The sequence below is a fragment of the Elephas maximus genome, chromosome 8 (genome assembly GCF_024166365.1).
Source record: "Elephas maximus indicus isolate mEleMax1 chromosome 8, mEleMax1 primary haplotype, whole genome shotgun sequence".
Lineage (NCBI taxonomy): Eukaryota > Metazoa > Chordata > Mammalia > Proboscidea > Elephantidae > Elephas > Elephas maximus.
This window is the reverse complement of record NC_064826.1, coordinates 1,081,646-1,100,714: the sequence shown is the minus strand read 5'-3', so window position 1 is coordinate 1,100,714 and position 19,069 is coordinate 1,081,646. Positions and strand designations below refer to the sequence as shown.

The 19,069-nt window shown below is 44.2% G+C and overlaps 1 protein-coding gene across 1 annotated transcript in view; it reads left to right on the top strand.

The window, feature by feature from the left end:
- The first annotated feature begins 490 nt into the window (after positions 1-490).
- Positions 491-19,069, top strand: part of ZNF783 (zinc finger protein 783) — a 40,921-nt gene continuing 22,342 nt past the window's right edge. The window contains exons 1-4 of the mRNA XM_049893707.1: positions 491-555; positions 2,875-3,273; positions 3,363-3,489; positions 3,628-3,747. Coding sequence (XP_049749664.1) covers positions 532-555; positions 2,875-3,273; positions 3,363-3,489; positions 3,628-3,747 — 670 coding nt within the window. The 5' untranslated portion in view covers positions 491-531. The remainder of the gene's footprint in view (positions 556-2,874; positions 3,274-3,362; positions 3,490-3,627; positions 3,748-19,069) is intronic.

Here is a 19,069-nt window from a genome sequence, read left to right as displayed (position 1 = left end):
GGGACCCACAGGGCGGAAGGGCAGGTCCGGGAGCGCGGTTCTGGGGCCAGGGACGCGGGGGGCCGAGGAACGCGGTTCCGGGTCCGAGTCGGGTGGGGAGGCGGCAGGTCCCGGCCGGGACGCGGGGCTCCGGGACGGTCCGAGGCGCCGGGTCCCGGGCGCGCGGCTCCAGGCCAGTCTGGGGGTCTCGGGTCTGGCCGAGTCGGGCGCGGTGGCTCGGCAGCGCCGGGCGGGAGCGGGTCGTGGCGGAGGAGCGCGGCCAGGGTCCGGGGGGCCGGCGGCCGGGCGGCGCGGTCCTTCCGGCTGCAGGGGGCGCTGTGCGCGGCCGCGGGCGCGGCTCCGGTTAAAAGGCCGGGGCACGTGGCCGGGACGCAGCTGGCGGCCGCCGGCGGATCCCGCGGCCTCCTGTCCGTCCGTCCGTCCGCCTGTCCGTCCGTCCGCCCGCGGAGCCGCCCCCGGACCCGCCCGCCCCGCGCCCGCCCCGCGCCCGCCCCGCGCCCGCCCCGCGCCCGCCCGGCCCCGCGCGCAGCCATGGCCGACGCGGCGCCCGCCCGGGTAAGCGCCCCCAGGCCCCGCGGCCCGTCTCCTGCCCCGCCCGTGGCCTCCGGGCCCCGCCGGCCCGTTCGCCGCCCGCGTGGCCCAGACCGCGCGGCCCAGACGCGGGGCGCCCGACGGCGGCCCGGGGCGTCCGTGCGGCCTGCAGCCGGCCTCGTGGAAGCGCGGGCGGCCACCGCGCGGGGGGATGGGCCGGGCCGGGGCGCCGGGGCGGGGGTGGGGGTGCCGCCCAGGTGACAGCGGCTCGGCCGGCGGAGGGGACCGGCCCGGGGCACCGTGCCTGGCCCGCCGAGACCCCCTGTAAAGCCCTTTACGTCTCCCCAAGGGGAGGATGAATAAATACGGTCTACAATGGGATTGTGGGTGGGTATTAGCAAACGGCCAGGTTAGCAGATTGGAGAACGTTGCTTCGTAGTGCGCAGCCTGTCGAGTTCCCAGCGGAGAACCCTGTGCTGGTCTTTGACACACAGCAATAGCGCTTGTCAGGAGCTCAGTAAGCGGAGTTTGCTGTGATGAATGGATCTCCAAGAAGTTTTTGAAAGGCTGATTTCCCCAGATGCTCTTTAAGGGGAACCTCCTTCCCTTTAAAGTAGTGAGTTTGGTGCGTACTTCCTGGGTATGGAGCACAAGGAGCAGAGAGGTGGGGGCTTGTGCTGGCCGCCCCCTGGGAGGAAGAGCCCCGGACCCATTTACAGCCCCTCCTGACATCCTGCGCACTCAAACCTTTGACCCGGGTCCTGGAAACTACCCAGACAAGATCTTGCCCTCCACTCTGTGAGCCGGTCTTGTGGTCTCTTCTTCATATGTTTCCATGCAGGGCTTTTCTCCTGGAGAGGGACGGATCACCTCCAAACTTTTCTGCATCTCCACCATACCTTTGCTGTGATCAGTGTTCACAAATGGCACTGAGTGAACTGTTGTTCAGCTGTTCAGTCGGTCATTTGTGGGAAAAATACTTACTGAGCCTCTGCAGTGAGGAAGCCCTCCTTTAGAAGCTGGGAACGCACCAGGAAATAACAGACCCTGCTAGGGGAAGAAACCACAGAACCAGCAGACAGACACACAGCAGTGGATCAGTGCTGGGACACACTAGACAGGAGCAGACAGGGCCTGCTTGGGATGTGTGTGGGGGGAGTCTCCTGAGAGGCTGCGTTGAGGCTGAGAGGAGCCAGGTGTGCAGGATTGGTGGGAAGAGTGCAGGCAGAGTGGGGAGAGCTGGGCACATCCTGGGACCGCCTAGGAGGCCATGTGGCTAGAGTGTAGTAAGGAGGGAGATAAGATACGATGTGAAGCTTGGATTACCTCTGTTCGTAGGCACTGGGGACCCCGGAATGAAAGAGGTGGAGGGAAGAAGGCCACCTAAACGGTTCCCTACTGCATCCCCAGTAGAGCCATCTTGTCATCAACACCACCACCGTCACTGTAGCCGTGTCAGTCACAGGACGCACAGTTACCGAGATCTGCCACGTGCTGGGTTCTTGGTATCTGTGAAGGATCATCTCACCTAATTCTTACTACCATGTTATGTATTGCTAGCTGCCATTGAGTTGGCCCCTGACTCATGGTGACCCCATGAACAAGTGCTGCCTGGTCCTGCACCATCCCCGTGATTGGTTGCAGAGCACATAGTGATCCAAAGTGTTTTCACTGGCCGATTTCTGAAAGTAGATCGCCAAGCTTTTCTTCCTAGTCCTTCAGCCTGGAAGCTCCGCTGAAACCTGTTCAGCATCGTAACAACACATAAGCCTCCTCTGATAGACAGATGGTGGCAGTGCCTGAGGTGTGTTGGCTGGGAATCGAACCTGTGTCTCCCACATGGAAGGCGAGGATTCTACCACGGGACCACCAGTGTCCCCCTGCAAGCTGAGTAGGCTCCATTATTACAGTGTTCATTGTCTAGGTGTGGGAGGAAAGGTGAAAGACTTGAAAAATCAAACACCGTGGCCAAATCAACTAGCTGGTGAGGAGCAAAACTGCACCTTGCACCCGTGCTGTGCTCCAGAGCCTCCTGGGTCAGCCTTGTCTCATGCTCAGGACAGGAGACTAAGAACAAAGAAGGAGGCCTTTGTCTCAGACGGCACATACCTTTTCTCTTGGATTGTGTGTTTCCTCCTCTTTCCCACATGCTGACCCCTTGGTCCAGCTGGTATCTCCTCTTGCCGAGGCTGGACTCCAGGCTGTTGCTCGGCCTCACTCCAGCCCCCGCCCCACCTTCTACCTGAGTGTCACTCAGGGTTCCAGAAGCCTTTCTGAGGTTCCTTTTGAAGGGGGACATTTGATTGTATAGTTGCAATCACATCTGTCTTTTCTTGTGAACAGGATCCAGAGAGGGACAGGCAGACAGGGGACCAAAGGCCCTCGACACCTTCATTGCCCCAGCTGACTGCTGAGAAGAGCTCCTACCTGTACTCCACTGAGATCACACTCTGGACTGTGGTGGCCGCCATCCAGGCCTTGGAGAAGAAAGTGGACTCCTGCCTGTCCCGCTTGCTGACTCTGGAGGGGCGCACGGGGATGGCTGAGAAGAAGCTGGCTGACTGTGAGAAGACGGCCATGGAGTTCGGGAACCAGCTGGAGGGCAAGTGGGCCATGCTGGGGACGCTGCTGCAGGAATACGGGCTGCTGCAGAGGCGGCTGGAGAACACGGAGAACCTGCTACGCAACAGAAACTTCTGGATCCTGCGGCTGCCCCCGGGCAGCAAGGGCGAGGTACCCAAGGTCAGCTCGTGGGCATCCTGGGGTGGGGGAGCCAGAGCGGCCAAGCCTGTAAGTGTGTGTGTGAGCGTGTGTGGCGCTTGTGGTTCCAGGTGCCCGTGACCTTTGATGATGTAGCCGTGTATTTCTCGGAGCAGGAGTGGGGGAAGCTGGACGAGTGGCAGAAGGAGCTCTACAAGCACGTGATGAGGGGCAACTATGAGACGCTGGTCTCCCTGGGTGAGGCTGGGTCACTCTGTCTACAGCTTGGCCTTTGCGTTCTCTGCTTCTGTTACTTGGGGCTTCTCTGCGTCTCTTTGGGCAGGAGGGGGGCAGATGTCTGGTCCTGACCCAGATTCTTCCCCCTTCGGTACACAGACTACGCTATCTCCAAGCCTGACATCCTCACCCAGATAGAGAGGGGAGAGGAGCCTTGTCCTGAGGACCAGTGGGGCCAAGAGAAGAAGGAAATGGTGTGCCCCAGGAAGACGGAATCTGGTGAGTGTGGGAGCACACAGAGTGGTGCCCCTCTCCCCGGGCTTCCAGGTGTTCCACGAAGCCCCTCTGACAACCCACGGTGGGACACACCCTGACCGAGGCCACCCCAGTCAGGACGGGCATGGGGCTTTGTCTCATAGTGTGGTTTCTATGTCGGTGTGGGGGTCATGACGCTCGCCTCTCACGGTTGGTGTGGATTAGTGAGATGGTCAAAGTAGAAAATACATGCAAGTAGAGAGAATAACATGCTGAACTTCCAAATGGTCATCACCAGATGTAACAGTGGTCATGATTTTACCACACTCACTTCATCCGTTTTTTCTTTTTTGGAAGCAAAACCACAATACAATTATTACACCCAGCAGACTGTCATCTGACATCTAGTCCACGTCTCAAAGTGTTTTCTTTATGGATCCTAATTCTAACAAACCAGGGTCCCCATATTATAGTTGGTTTGTGTCTTTTAAGTCTCTTTACCAAAGCTGCCCCTTTTTAACAGCTTTATTGAGATATAATTCATTAAAAGTATATAATTCAATATTTTTCTGTGTATTCACAGATGTATGCAACAATCACCACAATCTAATTTTAGACCATTTTCATCACCCGTGTCTATCTCTGGCCCCCAGCCGTAGGGAACCACTAATCTATTTTTTGTCTCTATGGGTTTGCCCATAGTGAATATTTCATATAAATGGAATCACACAATATTTGTCATTTTGTATCTGGCACCTTTCACATAGCTTAATCTTTTCAAGGTTCATCTATGTCGTAACATGTATCAGTCTTTCATTTCTCCTTATGGCTGAATAATGTCCCGTTTTATGGATAGACCACATTTTGTTTATCCATTCATCTCTTTTGCACCCTCCACCTCCTTTTTAATGTCATTTATTTATTTATTTTATTTATTGGAAAAAAATTTTTTTTGTAGTTTTTAGCGGTAGGTGGGGATTTTTTTTTTTAATTTTTATTGTGCTTTAAGTGAAAGTTTGCAAACCAAGTCAGTCTCTCATACAAAAACTTACATACACCTTGCTGTATACTCCTAGTTGCTCTCCTTCTAATGCAAGAGCACACTCCTTCCCTCCACGCTCTATTTTCATGTCCATTCTGCCAGCTTCTGACCCGCTCTGCCCCGTCACCTCCTTTCTAGACAGGAGCTGCTCACATAGTATCATGTGTCTACTTGAGCCAAGAAGCTCACTCTTCACCAGTATTATTTTCTATCATGTAGTCCAGTCCAATCCCTGTCTGAAGAGTTGGCTTTGGGAATGGTTCCTGTCTTGGGCTAACAGAAGGTCTGGAGTCCATGACCTCTGGGGTCCTTCTAGTCTCAGTCAGACCGTTAAGTCTGGTCTTTTTATGAGAATTTGAGGTCTGCATCCCACTGCTGTCCTGCTCCCTCAGGGGTTCTCTGTTGTGTTCCCTGTTTGGGCAGTCATTAGTTGTAGCCAGGCACCATCTAGTTCTTCTGGTTTCAGGCTGATGTAATCTCTGGTTTATGTGGCCCTTTCTGTCTCTTGGGTCATAATTACCTTGTGTCTTTGGTGTTCTTCATTCTACTTTGCTCTAGGAGGGTTGAAACCAATTGATGCATTTTAGATGGCCACTTGCTAGCCTTTAAGACCCCAGACGCCACTCTCCAAAGTGGGATGCAGAATGTTTTCTTAATAGATTTTATTATGCCAGTTAACTTAGATGTACCCTGAAACCATAGTCCCCAAACCCCCACCCCTGCTACGCTGGCCTTCGAAGCGTTCAGTTTATTCAGGAAACTTCTTTGCTTTTGGTTTAGTCCAGTTGTGCTGACCTCGCCTGTATTGTGTGTTGTTGTTCCCGTTACCTAAAAGAGTTCTTATCTACTATCTAATCAGTGAAACCCTTCTCCCTCCCTCCATACCCACTCGTAACCATCAAAGAATACTTTCTTATTCTGTTTAAACTATTTTTCAAGTTCTTATAATAGTGGTCTCATACAATATTTTTTGTTTTGCAACTGACTGATTTCACTCAGCATAATGCCTTCGAGGTTCCTCCACATTATGAAATGTTTCACAGATTCGTCATTGTTCTTCTATTGATGCATAGTATTCCATTGTGTGAATATACCATAATTTATTTATCCATTCATCCGTTGATGGGCACCTTGCTTGCTTCCATATTTTTGCTATTATAAACAGTGCTGCAATGAACATGGGTGTGCATATATCTGTTCACATGAAGGCTGTTATTTCTCTAGGATATATTCCAAGGAGTGGGATTGCTGGGTCATATGGTAGTTCTATTTCTAGTTTTTTACCAAAAAATCAGACCCGACCAGTGCCGTCGAGTTGATCCCGACTCATAGCGACCCTATAGGACAGCATAGAACTGCCCCATAGAGTTTCCAAGGAGCGCCTGGCAGATTCAAACTGCCAACCCTTTGGTTAGCAGCCATAGCACTTAACCACTACACCAGCAGGGTTTCCCTAGTTTTTTAAGGAAGTGCCAAATCAATTTCCAAAGTGGTTGTACCATTTTACATTCCCACCAGCAGTGTATAAGTGTTCCAGCCTCTCTACAACCTCTCCAGCATTTGTTATTTTGTGTTTTTTGGATTAATGCCAGCCTTGTTGGAGTGAGATGGGATCTCGTTGTAGTTTTGATTTGCATTTCTGTAACGGCTAATGATCATGAGCATTTCCTCATGTATCTGTTAGTTGCCTAAATGCCTTCTTAGTGGAATGCCTGTTCATATCCTTTACCCATTTTTTAGAAAATTTTTATTGTGCTTTAAGTGAAAATTTACAAATCAAGTCAGTTTCTCATACAAAAATTTATATGCACCTTGCCATATACTCCTAGTTGCTCTCCCCCTAATGAGGCAGCACACTCCTTCCCTCCACTCTCTCTTTTTGTGTCCGTTCGGCCAGCTTCTGACCCCTGCTGCCCTCTCATCTCCCCTCCAGACAAGAGCTGCACACATAGTCTCATGTGTCTACTTGATCCAAGAAGCTCATTCTTCACCAGTATCATTTTCTGTCCCATAGTCCAGTCCAATCCCTGCCTGAAGAGTTGGCTTCGGGATTCGTTCCTGTCTTGGGCTAACGAAGGTCTGGGGACCATGACCTCTGGGGTCCTTCTAGTCTCAGTCAGACCATTAAGTCTGGTCTTTTTAGGAGAATTTGAGGTCTGCATCCCACTGCTCTCCTGCTCCCTCAGGTGTTCTCTGTTGTGTTCCCTGTCTGGGCAGTCATTGGTTGTAGCCGTCCTTTGCCCATTTTTTAATTGGGTTGTCTTTTTGTAGTTGAGTTTTTGCAGTGTCATGTAGATATTAGAGATCAGACGCTGATAGGAAATCTCATAGTTAAAAACTTTTTCCCAGTCTGTAGGTAATCTTTTTACTTTTTTGGTGAAGTCTTTGGATGAGCATAGGTGTTTGATTTTTAGGAGCTCCCAGTAATCTAGTTTCTCTTCTCACTTTTGTGCATTGTTAATATTTTCTGTAGTGTTTATGACATGTATTAGGGCTGCTAGCATTGTCCCTATTTTTTCTTTTATGATCTTTATCGTTTTAGACATTATATTTAGGTCTTTGATCCATTTTGAGTTAGTTTTTGTGCACGGTGTGAGGTATGGGCCTTGTTTCATTTTTTTGCAGATGGATATTTTGATCTAGTTACACCAGCACCATTTGTTAAAGAGAATGTCTTTTCCCCATTTAACTGACTTTGTCCTTTGGCAAATATCAGCTGCTCGTATGTGCATGGATTTATATCTGGATTCTCAATTCTATTCCCTTGGTCTATGTGTCTGTTGTTGTACCAGTACCAGGCTGTTTTGACTACTCTGGCAGTATAATAGGTTCTAAAATCAAGGTAGAGTGAGGCTTCCCACTTTGTTCTTCTTTTTCAGTAATGCTTTACTTATCTGGGGCCTCTTTCCCTTCCATGTGAAGTTGGTGATTTGTTTCTCCATCTCATTAAAAATGTCGTTTGAATTTGGATCAGAATTGCATTGTATCTGTAGATGGCTTTTGGTAGAATAGACATTTTTACAACGTTAAGTCTTCCTATCCATGAGCAAGGTAAGTTTTTCCACTTACGTATGTCTCTTTTTGTTTCTTGCAGTAGTGTCTTGTAGTTTTCTTTGTATAGGCCTTCTACGTCTCTGGTAAGATTTATTTCTAAGTATTTTATCTTCTTGGGGGCTACAGTCAATGGCAATGATTCGGTGATTTCTTCTTGGATGTTCTTTTTGTTGGTGTAGAGGAATCCAACTGATCTTTCTATGTTTATCTTGTATCCTGATACTCTGCTGAACTCTTCTATTAGTTTCAATAGTTTTCTTGAGGATTCTTTAGGGTTTTTTGTGTATAAGGTAATGTCATCTGCAAATAGAAATACTTTTACTTCTTCCTTACCAATCTGGATGCCCTTTACTTCTTTTTCTAGCCTCATTGCTCTGGCTAGGACCTCCAGCACAATGTTGAATAAGAGTGATGATAAAGGGCATCCTTGTCTGGTTCCCGATCTCAAGATGAATGCTTTCAGACTCTCTCCATTTAGGATGATGTTGGCTGTGGGCTTTGTATAAATGCCCTTTAGTATGTTGAGGGATTTTTCTTCTATTCCTATTTTGCTGAGAGTTTTTATCATGAATGGGTGTTGAACTTTGTCAAATGCCTTTTCTGCATCAATTGATAAAATCATGTGGTTCTTGTCTTTTATTTATATGATGGATTACATTAATTGTTTTTTTCTAATGTTGAACCATCCCTGCATACCTGGTATGAATCCCACTTGGTCATGGAGAATTATTTTTTGGATATGTTGCTGAATTCTGTTGGTTAGAATTTTGTTGAAGATTTTTGCATCTAAGTTCATAAGGGATATAAGTCTGTAATTTTCTTTTTTGGAGTCTTTACCTGGTTTTGGTATCAGGGATATGCTGGCTTCATAGAATGAGTTTGGTAGGATTCCGTCCTTCTCTATGCTCTGAGATACCTTTAGTAGTAGTGGTGTTAACTCTTCTCTGAAAATTTGGTAGAACTCTGCAGTGAAGCCATCCAGACCAGGGCTTTTTTTTTTTTTGTTGGGAGTTTTTTGATTACCTTTTCAATCTCTTCTTTTGTTATGGGTTTGTTTAGTTGTTCTACCTCTGTTTGTGTTAGTTTAGGTAGGAAGTGTGTTTGTAGAAATTATCGTCCATTTCTTCTAGGTTTTCAAATTTGTTAGAGTACAACTTTTCATAATAATCTGATATGATTCTTTTAATTTCAGTTGGGACTGTTGTAATATCACCGTTCTCATTTCTTATTTGGGTTATTTGCTTTCTCTCCTGTTTTTCTTTTGTTAATTTGGCCAATGGTTTATCAGTTTTGTTAATTTTTTGAAAGAACCAGCTTTTGGTCTTGTTAACTCTTTCAATTGTTTTTCTGTTCTCTATTTCATTTAATTCTGCTCTAATTTTTGTTATTTGCTTTCTTCTGGTGCCTGAGGGTTTCTTTTGTTGCTCTCTTTCTGTTTGTTTAAGTTGTACGGACAATTCTTTGATTATGGCCCTTTCTTCTTTTTGGATGTGTGCATTTATTGCTATAAATTGACCTCTGAGCACTGCTTTAGCTGTGTCCTAAAGGTCCTGATGGGAGTGTTTCATTCTCATTGGATTCTATAGATTTCCTTATTCCATCCTTAATGTATTCTATAACCCAGTCGCTTTTGAGCAGGGTATTGTTCAGTTTCCAAGTGTTTGATTTCTTTTCCCTGCTTTTTCTGTTATTGATTTCTACTTTTATAGCCTTATGGTCAGAGAAGATGCTTTGTAATATTTCCATGTTTTGGATTCTGTTAAGGCTTGCTTAATGACCTAATATGTGGTCTATTCTAGAGAATGTCCCATGTGTGCTGGAAAAGAAAGTACACTTGGTTCCTGTTGGTGGAGTGTTCTGTATATGTCTATGAGGTCAAGTTGGTTGATTGTGGCATTTAGATCTTCCATGTCTTTATTGAGTTTCTTTCTGGATCTTCTGTCCTTCACTGAAAGCGGTGTGTTGAAGTCTCCTACTATAATCGTAGTGCTGTCTATCTCACTTTTCAATGCTGTTAGAGTTTGTTTTATGTATCTTGCAGCCTTGCCATTGGGTGCATAAATATTTAATATAATTATATCCTCCTGGCATATTGTCCCTTTAATCATCATGTAGTGTCCTTCCTTATCCTTTGTGGTGGATTTAACTTTAAAGTTTATTTTGTCAGAAACTGATATTGCCGCTCCTGCTCTTTTTTGTTTGTTGTTTGCTTGATATATTTTTTCCATCCTTTGAGTTTGTGCCTCTAAGTCTAAAGTGTGTCTCCTGTAGGCAGCATATAGATGGATCGTGTTTTTGTAATCCATTCTGCCACTCTCTTTCTCTTTATTGGTGCATTTAGTCCATTTACATTCGGCGTAATTATGGATAGATATGCGTTTAGTGCCGTCATTTTGATGTCTTTTTTTGTGTGTTGTTGACAGTTTCTTTTTCTCATTTAATTTTTTGTGATTAGTAGTTTATGTATTGTCTTTTCCTCTTATTTGTTGTTATTGATTTTGTTTCTGCTGAGTCTCTCTTTTTTTCTTGTATTTTATTTTGATGAGTAGGATTGTTAGTCTCCTTTGTGGTTACCTTAGTATTTCCCCTTTTTTTCTAAGTTTAAACCTAACTTTTATTTCTTTAAATTGCTTTGTCTTCCTCTCCATATGAAAGATCTATGAGTACATTTCTTAGTCCCTATTCATTGTTTTAATGTTGTCATCTTTTATATAATGACATCGCTGTTTCCCTGTTTTGAGCGTTTTTTTTACCTTGGTTAATTTTGTGATTCCCCTATCTGGGTTGACATCTGATTGCTCTGCCCAGTGTTCTAGTCTTGAGTTAATACCTGATATTGTTGATTTTCTAACCAGAGAACTCCCTTTAGTATTTCTTTAGTTTTGGTTTTGTTTTTATGAATTCCCTAAACTTCTGTTTATCTGGAAATGTCCTAATTTCACCTTCATATTTGAGAGACAGTTTTGCTGGATATATGATTCTTGCTTGACAATTTTTTTCCTTCAGTGCTTTATATAAGTCATCCCATTGCCTTCTTGCCTGCATAGTTTCTGTCAAGTAGTCTGAGCTTATTGTTATTGACTCTCCTTTGTAGGTGACTTTCTGTTTATCCCTAGCTGCTCTTAAAATTCTCTCTTTATCTTTGGCTTTGACAAGTTTGATTATAATATGTCTTGGTCACTTTCTTTTAAGATCTACCTTATGTGGAGTTGAGTGAGCATCTTGGATAGATATCTTCTCATCTTCTGCAATATCAGGGAAGTTTTCTGCCAACAAATGTTTAACAACCCACTCTGTATTTTCCGTTATCCCCCTGCTGTTCTGATACTCCAATCACTCATAGGTTATTTCTCTTGAGAGAGTCCCACATGATTCTTAGGGTTTCTTCATTTTTAGAGATTCTTTTATCTGGTTTTTCTTCAGATTTATTGGTGCCAAGTGCTTTATCTTCACATTCACCAATTCTGCCTTCCACTTGCTCAGCTTTGCTCCTCTTTCTACTGAGTTGTCTAATTCTGTAATTTTATTTGTTAATCTTCTGAATTTCTGATTGCTGTCTCTCTGTGGATTCGTGCAACGTATTAAATTTTTCATTATGTTCTTGAATAACCTTTTTAATTTCTTTAGCTGCTTTATCCATGTGTTCCTTGGCTTGTTCTGCATATTGCCTGATCTCCTTCCTGATGTCTTGAAGAGTTTTGCATATTAATGTCTTGTATTCTGCATCCATTAATTCCAGGAAGGCAACTTCATCCAGAAGATCCTGGATTCTTTGTTTTGAGAGGCTGTTGATGTGATCATGGTCTGCTTCTTTATGTGATTTGGTATTGAATGTTGTCTCTGAGCTATCTATAAGTTATTGTATTGGTTTATTTTATGTTTGTTTACTGTATCCTAGCTTCTTGCTTTGTTTTGTTTTGGTTATGCCCAAATAGGTTGCTTGAGTGAGCTAGCTTGATTATTTTTGCCTTTGAAGCTCTAATGTCCTGTCACCAGATGGCTGGAGCTGTTATCAGGTATATGAGCCTAGGAGTCCATTCACTTTTCTTATATTGATTCAGCTTAGGTGTCCAGGTAGTTGGTCATCAAGTGTGTAGTACAGGCGCTGTCCTACAGTCTTAGAGGGGCAGTGGGGATTGGTGTAAGTACAGGTATCTGGTTGCAGTAGGGGGCCATGCTCTGAACAACGCTGGGGGCTGACAACCATCCCCCAAGTGTCTATGTGGAAAGCGCATCTGTGTTCCCTAGAGCACGCAGGTGGGTGGGTTCTGCAGATGGACCATGGGCACCCAGTGATTTTGGTTGTAAGGACTGGGAGGTACCAGTTATCCTTGGACTCCTGTCATGGGTGGCTGGGTGACCTGAGTGGAGCCAGCAGTCCTTAGGCCCATGATGTGGGTAGGTGAGGACCCTGTTTAATAGGCAAAGCAGTGTCAAACATCAAACACCCACTTCACTGCCGCATAGCTGAAACAGTTGTAGTTTGCCAACAAGTGCCTATTCTTGTGAAATAGGCCCACACAGGTCCATGCAGAGGGGAAAGATATTCAAAGTCCATGGACTGTTTATGCCTGGACAGGAGCCACTTCTGTCTTGAGCTCCCCAGGTTAGTGGAGGTGGCAGATTATCTTTTCCCCAGTTGTGAATTTATTCCTTCTCCAAGGCCAGGAGAATGGCTCATGGTGCACAGCAGGACCTATCTCAGGCCCAAGAAAATCAACAGCCACTGAAGCTAGCTTGGAGGCTGGGGGAGCAGTAAAGTATACGCAAGTACTTAGCTTTTGCCGAGAGGGCCGTTCTTCTCTGGTTCCGGAGGTGTGAGTAAGCTGTACAGCTGGCTTTTCTCCCTGAGGAAACTGTGGCCGAATGGTACCACCAGCCCGCTGCAGCCACTCCCAGCAATGGTGCCTGAGAGCTCCAGGCGATTCAGGTCCAGTAACTCCTTCCTGCTTTTGAACCATCTCTCCCTCCCCATGCTGCTCAGTCCATTTTCTAACTTTGCCTTTGATGTTCAGGGCTCCTAGCTTGTCATAAATATACTCGTTTCACTTGTTTTTTCGGGTCTTTGTTGTAAGAGGGTTCACCAGAAGTGTCTGACTACTTTGCCATCTTGGCCCTGCCTCTCTATTTATTGAAATTTTTCATGTCATTTATCTGAATGTCTTTTTTAATGCCATCATGTTCCACATTCTGGATTTGGTGTCATTTACCACGTTCTTCTTGTTCCTCTATCTCCTATAATCCGGCAGGCAGATCTAGATCTGGCAGGCAGATCTAGAGGCTCGTTTAGATTCGGGTTCAGTTTACTTCAGAGGTGGCACTATGTACCCCCTTCTGTATCACAGCAGGAGGCACAGAAGGTCTGGTTGTCTTTCTTTTGTGACTCTAGGACTGCTTGGTGGGTTCAGGTGTTATCAGCCTTATCCTCCTATTTGAAGTTCCCACCAGCTTTTCACTTCATGGATTTTAGTAGTTATTGTAGGTTGTTGCCTAGGTTCATTATTTCATTAAAGGTTGCAGAATAGTGAGATTCTGTCATTACTTCTCTACTCAGTAGCTGGAGTTCTTTTATAAGGACTAATGTCCCTGATCAACTCTTTTGTTACCCTGAAATACAGTCTGTACAGAAAGGACAGAATAAATGCCTAATTCTTTCCCTTTGCCATTTTCAGAATGATGAATTGGTGCCTTAACAGCCAACAAGGGTGACTGGTGACTTGGCATTTTTGTCTTGTTTTTTGAGTATCGATAAGGTCACAGTTTGTTGAGTATATTATGTGCCAGTCCTTGCATTTGTTGCTTTTCATGCCTTTAGCTAGTGGGAGCACCTTCAAGTTACCTATAGGTCGTTAAAAAAAAATTTTTTTAGAAAATTTTAATGGGGTAAAACGTATATAACAAAACATTTGCCATTTTAACCATTTTTAATTGCAGAATTCAGTGGCATTAACTACATTCACCGTGTTGTCCTACCATTACCACTGTTTCCACGTTTTCATCATCCTTCATGGAAATGCAGTGCTCCTTAAGCAGTCACTCCCAGTCACTGCTCCCGCCACCCTTGCTGACCACTGACACACTCTGGTCTCTGTTCATTTGTTCTCAACACGTCATGTAGGTGGAGTCACACGATAGTTGCCCTCTCATGCCTGACTTTTTCAGTAGCATAATGTTTTCAAGGTTCATCCATGTTGTAGCATGTATTAGAACTTCATGGCGAAGTCATATTCTGTGGGGATCAATCAGATATACTGTTTCTGACACCAACAGAGAGAATAAATAACAATCTCAACTTTTCTGCTCTGACACCAGCTGCACATGTGGCACTTCTTCCTCTCACCCCCACCACCTGGAGTGAGGTCAGAGCTCACAAGTTAAAGGATTAGGCCCAAGGCTTCACATGCCAGCCACAAGCTTGGGAGTCCCATGGCTCTTCTCACTTCTGACCTTCTGGCTTCCGTTACTTCCTCAGGGTCTGTAATTCACTAGGATGATTCACAGAACTCACAGAAAGCGCTCTATGCTATACCTATGATTATAGTTTTATTGCAGCAAAAAGGGTATAAATGAAGAGATGCCTAGGGTGAAGTCTGAAAAGGTCCCAACACAGAGCTTCCACATCCCACAGAGGGCGTTATCACCCTCGCGAGAGCATATGCCTTTCACCAACCAGGAAGCTAATGGAGATTCAGGGTCTATAGCTTTTCCTCAGGATCTTCCATGTCATGTGAGGTGATCGTCATGAGATTGGTTCCTCTGGCCTATTTGGCTCCCATCCCAGAGTCACCTCATTGGCATATCCTGTCAGGTTTGGAGTCCTTATCAAAATTCCAAGGTTCTAGAGATTATCTCTTAGGCACCCAGGGCAAAAAACAAATTTTTGGGTAAAGTTAAAATTCCAAACCCCACATATTCCATTGTATGTATATATCACATTTTGTTTATCCATTCATCTGTTGATGGACATTTAGGTTGTTTTTGCCTTTTGGCCGTTGTGAATTGTCCTGCCATGAACATTTGTGTGTAAGTATTTGTGTTCCTGCATCCGCTTATTTTGGGTATACACTGAGGAGTGGAATTTCTGGGTCATGTGGTATAGTGGTTAAGTGTTTGGCTGTTAACCAAAAGGTGAGCAGTTCAAATCCACGCCACTCCTTGGAAACCCTATGGGGCAATTCTACTCTGTCCTGTAGGGTCCTTATGAGTCAGGATTGACTCGATGGCAATGGGTTTTTATGGTAATTCTATGTTTAACTTTTTGAGGAACCACCAAACTGTTTCCCAAGTGGCTGCACCATTTTACAATCTATCAGCAATGGATGAGTGTTCACATTTCTCCACATCCTTGACACTCATCTATCAGCAATGGATGAGCGTTCGCATTTCTCCACATCCTTGTCAACACTTGTTGCTTTCCATTTTTCTGATCATAGTGATCCTAGTAGGGTCGAAGTGGTATTTCATTGTGGTTTTGATTTGCATTTCCCTGATGACTAACGAACATCTTTTCCTGTGCTTATTGGCCATTTGTCCTCCTTCTTTGGAGAAATGTCTGTTCAAGCCCTTTGCCTATTTTTTTTTTAAATTGAGTTGTTTGTCTTTTTGTTGCTAAGTTGTAGGAGTTCTTTATATATTCTAAATATTAAGCCCTTATCCCATGTTTCGTTCCTAAATATTTTCTTCTAAATAGGCTGTCTCTTCACTTTATCGGCAGTCCTTTGATGAACGAAAGTTTTAAATTTTGATGAAGTCTAGTTTATCTGTTTTGTCTTTTGTTGCTCATGCTTTGGTGCCATATCTAAGAACTGTTGTCAAACACTGGATTCTGAAGCATTACCCCCTATGTTTTCTTCTATGAATTTTATGGTTTTAGCTCTTACATTTAGGTCCTTGATCCATTTTTCAGTTAATTTTTGTATATGGTATGAGGTATAAATCCAGGTTCATTTTTTTTCCAAGTTTTGTTTATATTTTGTTGTTGAGAATATACGGAGCAAAACATACATTAATTCAACAGTTTCTACATGTAGCATTTAGTGACATTGATTACATTCTTTGAGTTCTACAACCACTCCTACCCTTCTTTTCTTGAGTTGTTCTTCCTTCATTAACATAAACTCACTGCCCCCTAAGGTTCCTATCTAATCTTTCAAGATGTGGTAGTCACTTTGATCCCATAAATATATAGTTCTTAAAAGAGCATGATGCTCAAGGCAGACCTTTTTTACTAGTTAAACTAAACTATTGTTCAGTTTTGAGATGACTTCAGGGGCTATTTTTTTTTTTAATTTTTATTGTGCTCTAAGTGAAAGTTTACAAATCAAGTCAGTCTCTCATACAAAAATTTATATACACCTTGCTATATACTCCTAATTGCTTTCACCCTAATAAGACAGAACACTCCTCTCCACCGTCTATTCCTGTGTCCATTCAGCCAGCTTCTGTCCACCTCTGCCTTCTCATCTCCCCTCCAGAGAGAAGCTGCCCACATAGTTTCAGTGTCTCCTTGATCCAAGAAGCACTCACTCCTCACCAATATCATTTTCTATCTTATAGTCTAGTCCAATCCCTGTCTGAAGAGTTGGCGTTGGAATGGTTCCAGTCTTGGGTTAACAGAAGGTCTGGGGACCGTGACCTCCAAGGTCCTTCTAGCCTCAGTCAGACCAGTAAGTCTGGTCTTTTAATGAGAATTTGAGGTCTGCATTCCACTGCTCTCCTGCTCCATCAGGGATTCTCTGTTGTCACAGGATATTTTTGATTTAAGGTTTAAAGATTAACTCAGAGCAGTAGTTTCAGGGGTCATCCACCCTCCATGGCTCCAGAAAGCCTAGAGTCCATGAGAATTTTAAAGTCTGATCTGCATTTTCCCCCTTTTGATTAGGATTCTCCTATGGAATCTTTGATCAAAATGTTCAGTAATGGTAGCCGGGCACCACCCAGTCCTTCTGGTCTCATGGCAAAGGAGGCAGTTGTTCATGGAGGCAATTAGCCATGTATTCCATATCCTCCTCCTATTCCTGACTGTCCTTCTTCCTCTTCTGCTGCAGGTGAACAGAGGCCACTTGTTGTACCTTGGACGGCTGCTTGCAAACTTTTAAGACTCTAGGCACTATGCCTCAAACCAGGAGGTAGAACAGAAGCACTAAACAAGTTATTAGACCATTTAACTGGGATGTCCCATGAAACTGTGACCCTAAACCTCCAAGGAACCAAATCCAGTGAGTTGTTTGGTTGTACATAAGCAGCCTCAGCAGCTACTCTTTTTTTTTTTTTTTTTGTAAATATATCTATCATACAACTTTTGCCAGTTCAACTTTTTAGAGGTGTACAGCTTATTGACAGCAATTGCAATAATTGGCTGTGCAACCCTACCCTTAACCAATGCTATTTTTCCATCACTGTTAACCCCTCTGTTTCCCCTCCTTCCCACCCCTGGTAACCACTAATAAACCGTGGTCTCTATACATTTGCCTTTTCTTGTCTTTTTATATAAGTGAGGTTATACAGTGTTTGTCCTTTTGTGATTGGCTTATTTAGCTCAGCATAATGACTTCAAGCTCCATCCATATTGTAGCATGTATCAAGACTTCATTTCTCCTACTGGCTGAGTAGGATTCCATTGTATGTATGTACCACATTTAGTTTATCCATTTATCTGTTGATGGGCATTTAGATTGTTTCTACCTTTTGGCTATTGTGGACAGTGCTGCAGTGAGCATTGATATACAAGTCTCTGAGTCTCTGCTTTCAAGTCTTTTTGAGTAGATACCTAGAAATGGAATTGCTGGGTCATATCTGGAAACCCTGGTGGCACGCTGGTTAGGAGTTATGGCTGCTAACCAAAAGGTCGGCAGTTTGAATCCACCAGGTGCTCCTTGGCAACTCTATGGGGCAGCTCTACTCTGTCCTGTAGGGTCGCTATGAGTTGGAATCGACTCGCAACAGGTTTGGTTTTTTTTTTATGGTAGTTCTGTTTTCAGTTTTTTTGAGGAACTACCATACTGTTTTCCACAATGGCTGTCCCATTTTGCATTCCCGCCAGCAATGAATAAGGATTCCAATTTTCCCACATCCTTGCCAATATTCATTCTTTTTTTTGTCTTAGCCATCCTAGTAGGAGTGAAGTAGTATCTTGTTGTGGTTTTGATTTGCATTTTTCTGTTGACTAAAGAGGCAAAACATCTTTTCATGTGGTTGGTGGCCATCTGAATGTCCTCTTTAGGGTCGCTGAGTCAGAATTGACTTGATGGCAACAGGTATTTTTTTTGTTTGTTTGGTGAAATGTCTATTCAAGTCTTTTGCCCATTTTATAATTGAGTTATTTGTCTTTTTGTTGTTCAGTTGGTGAAGTTTTATATATATTTTGGTTATTAGATTCTTGCTGGAAGAATGATTTCTCTGAAGATATTCTCCCAGCTGATAGCTTGTCTTTTCAGGTTTTTGGTAAAGCCTTTTGATGAACAAAAGTTATTAATTTTTAGGAAGTTCTATTTGTTTTGTCTTTTGCTGTTTGTACTTTTGTTATTGTGTTAGATAATCCATTGTTGAAAGCTGGGCCTGACAGCGTTGCCCCTGCTTGTTCCTCTAAGAATTTTATTGTTTTATCCTGCACATTTAGGTCCTTAATCAATTTTGAATTTATTTTTGTGTATGGTGTGAAGCATGGATCGTGTTTCATTTTTCTGCATGTGGAAATTCAGTTTTCTCAGCACCGTTTACTGAAGAGACTCTTCTTTCCCCATCTAATGGACTTAGCACCCTTGTTGAAAATCACTTGATCATAGATATGTGGGTTTATTTCTGGACTCTCAATTCTATTCCATTGGCCTGTATCTTTATTGTTATATCAGTACCAGGCTGTTTGGATTACTGTAGCTGTACAGTATGTTTTCCCCCACGTGTCTGTCAGTTTGTTGTACCGTGTGGCTTGCATGTTGCTGTGATACTGGAAGCTTTGCCTCTGGTATTTCAAATACCAACAGGGTCATCCATCATGGACAGACTTCAGTAGAGCCGCCAGACTAAGAGAGACTAGGAAGAAGGATCTGCAGTCTACTACTGAAAAAATAGGCCAGTGAAAAGTTTATGAATAGCAGCAGAACATTGTCAGGTATAGTGTCAGAAGATGAGCCCCTCAGGTTGGAAGGCACTCAAATACAACTGGGGAAGAGCTGCCTCCTCAAAGTAGAGTCAACCTTAGTGATGCGAATGGAGTAGAGCTTTCAGGACTTTAATTTGCTGAGATGACAT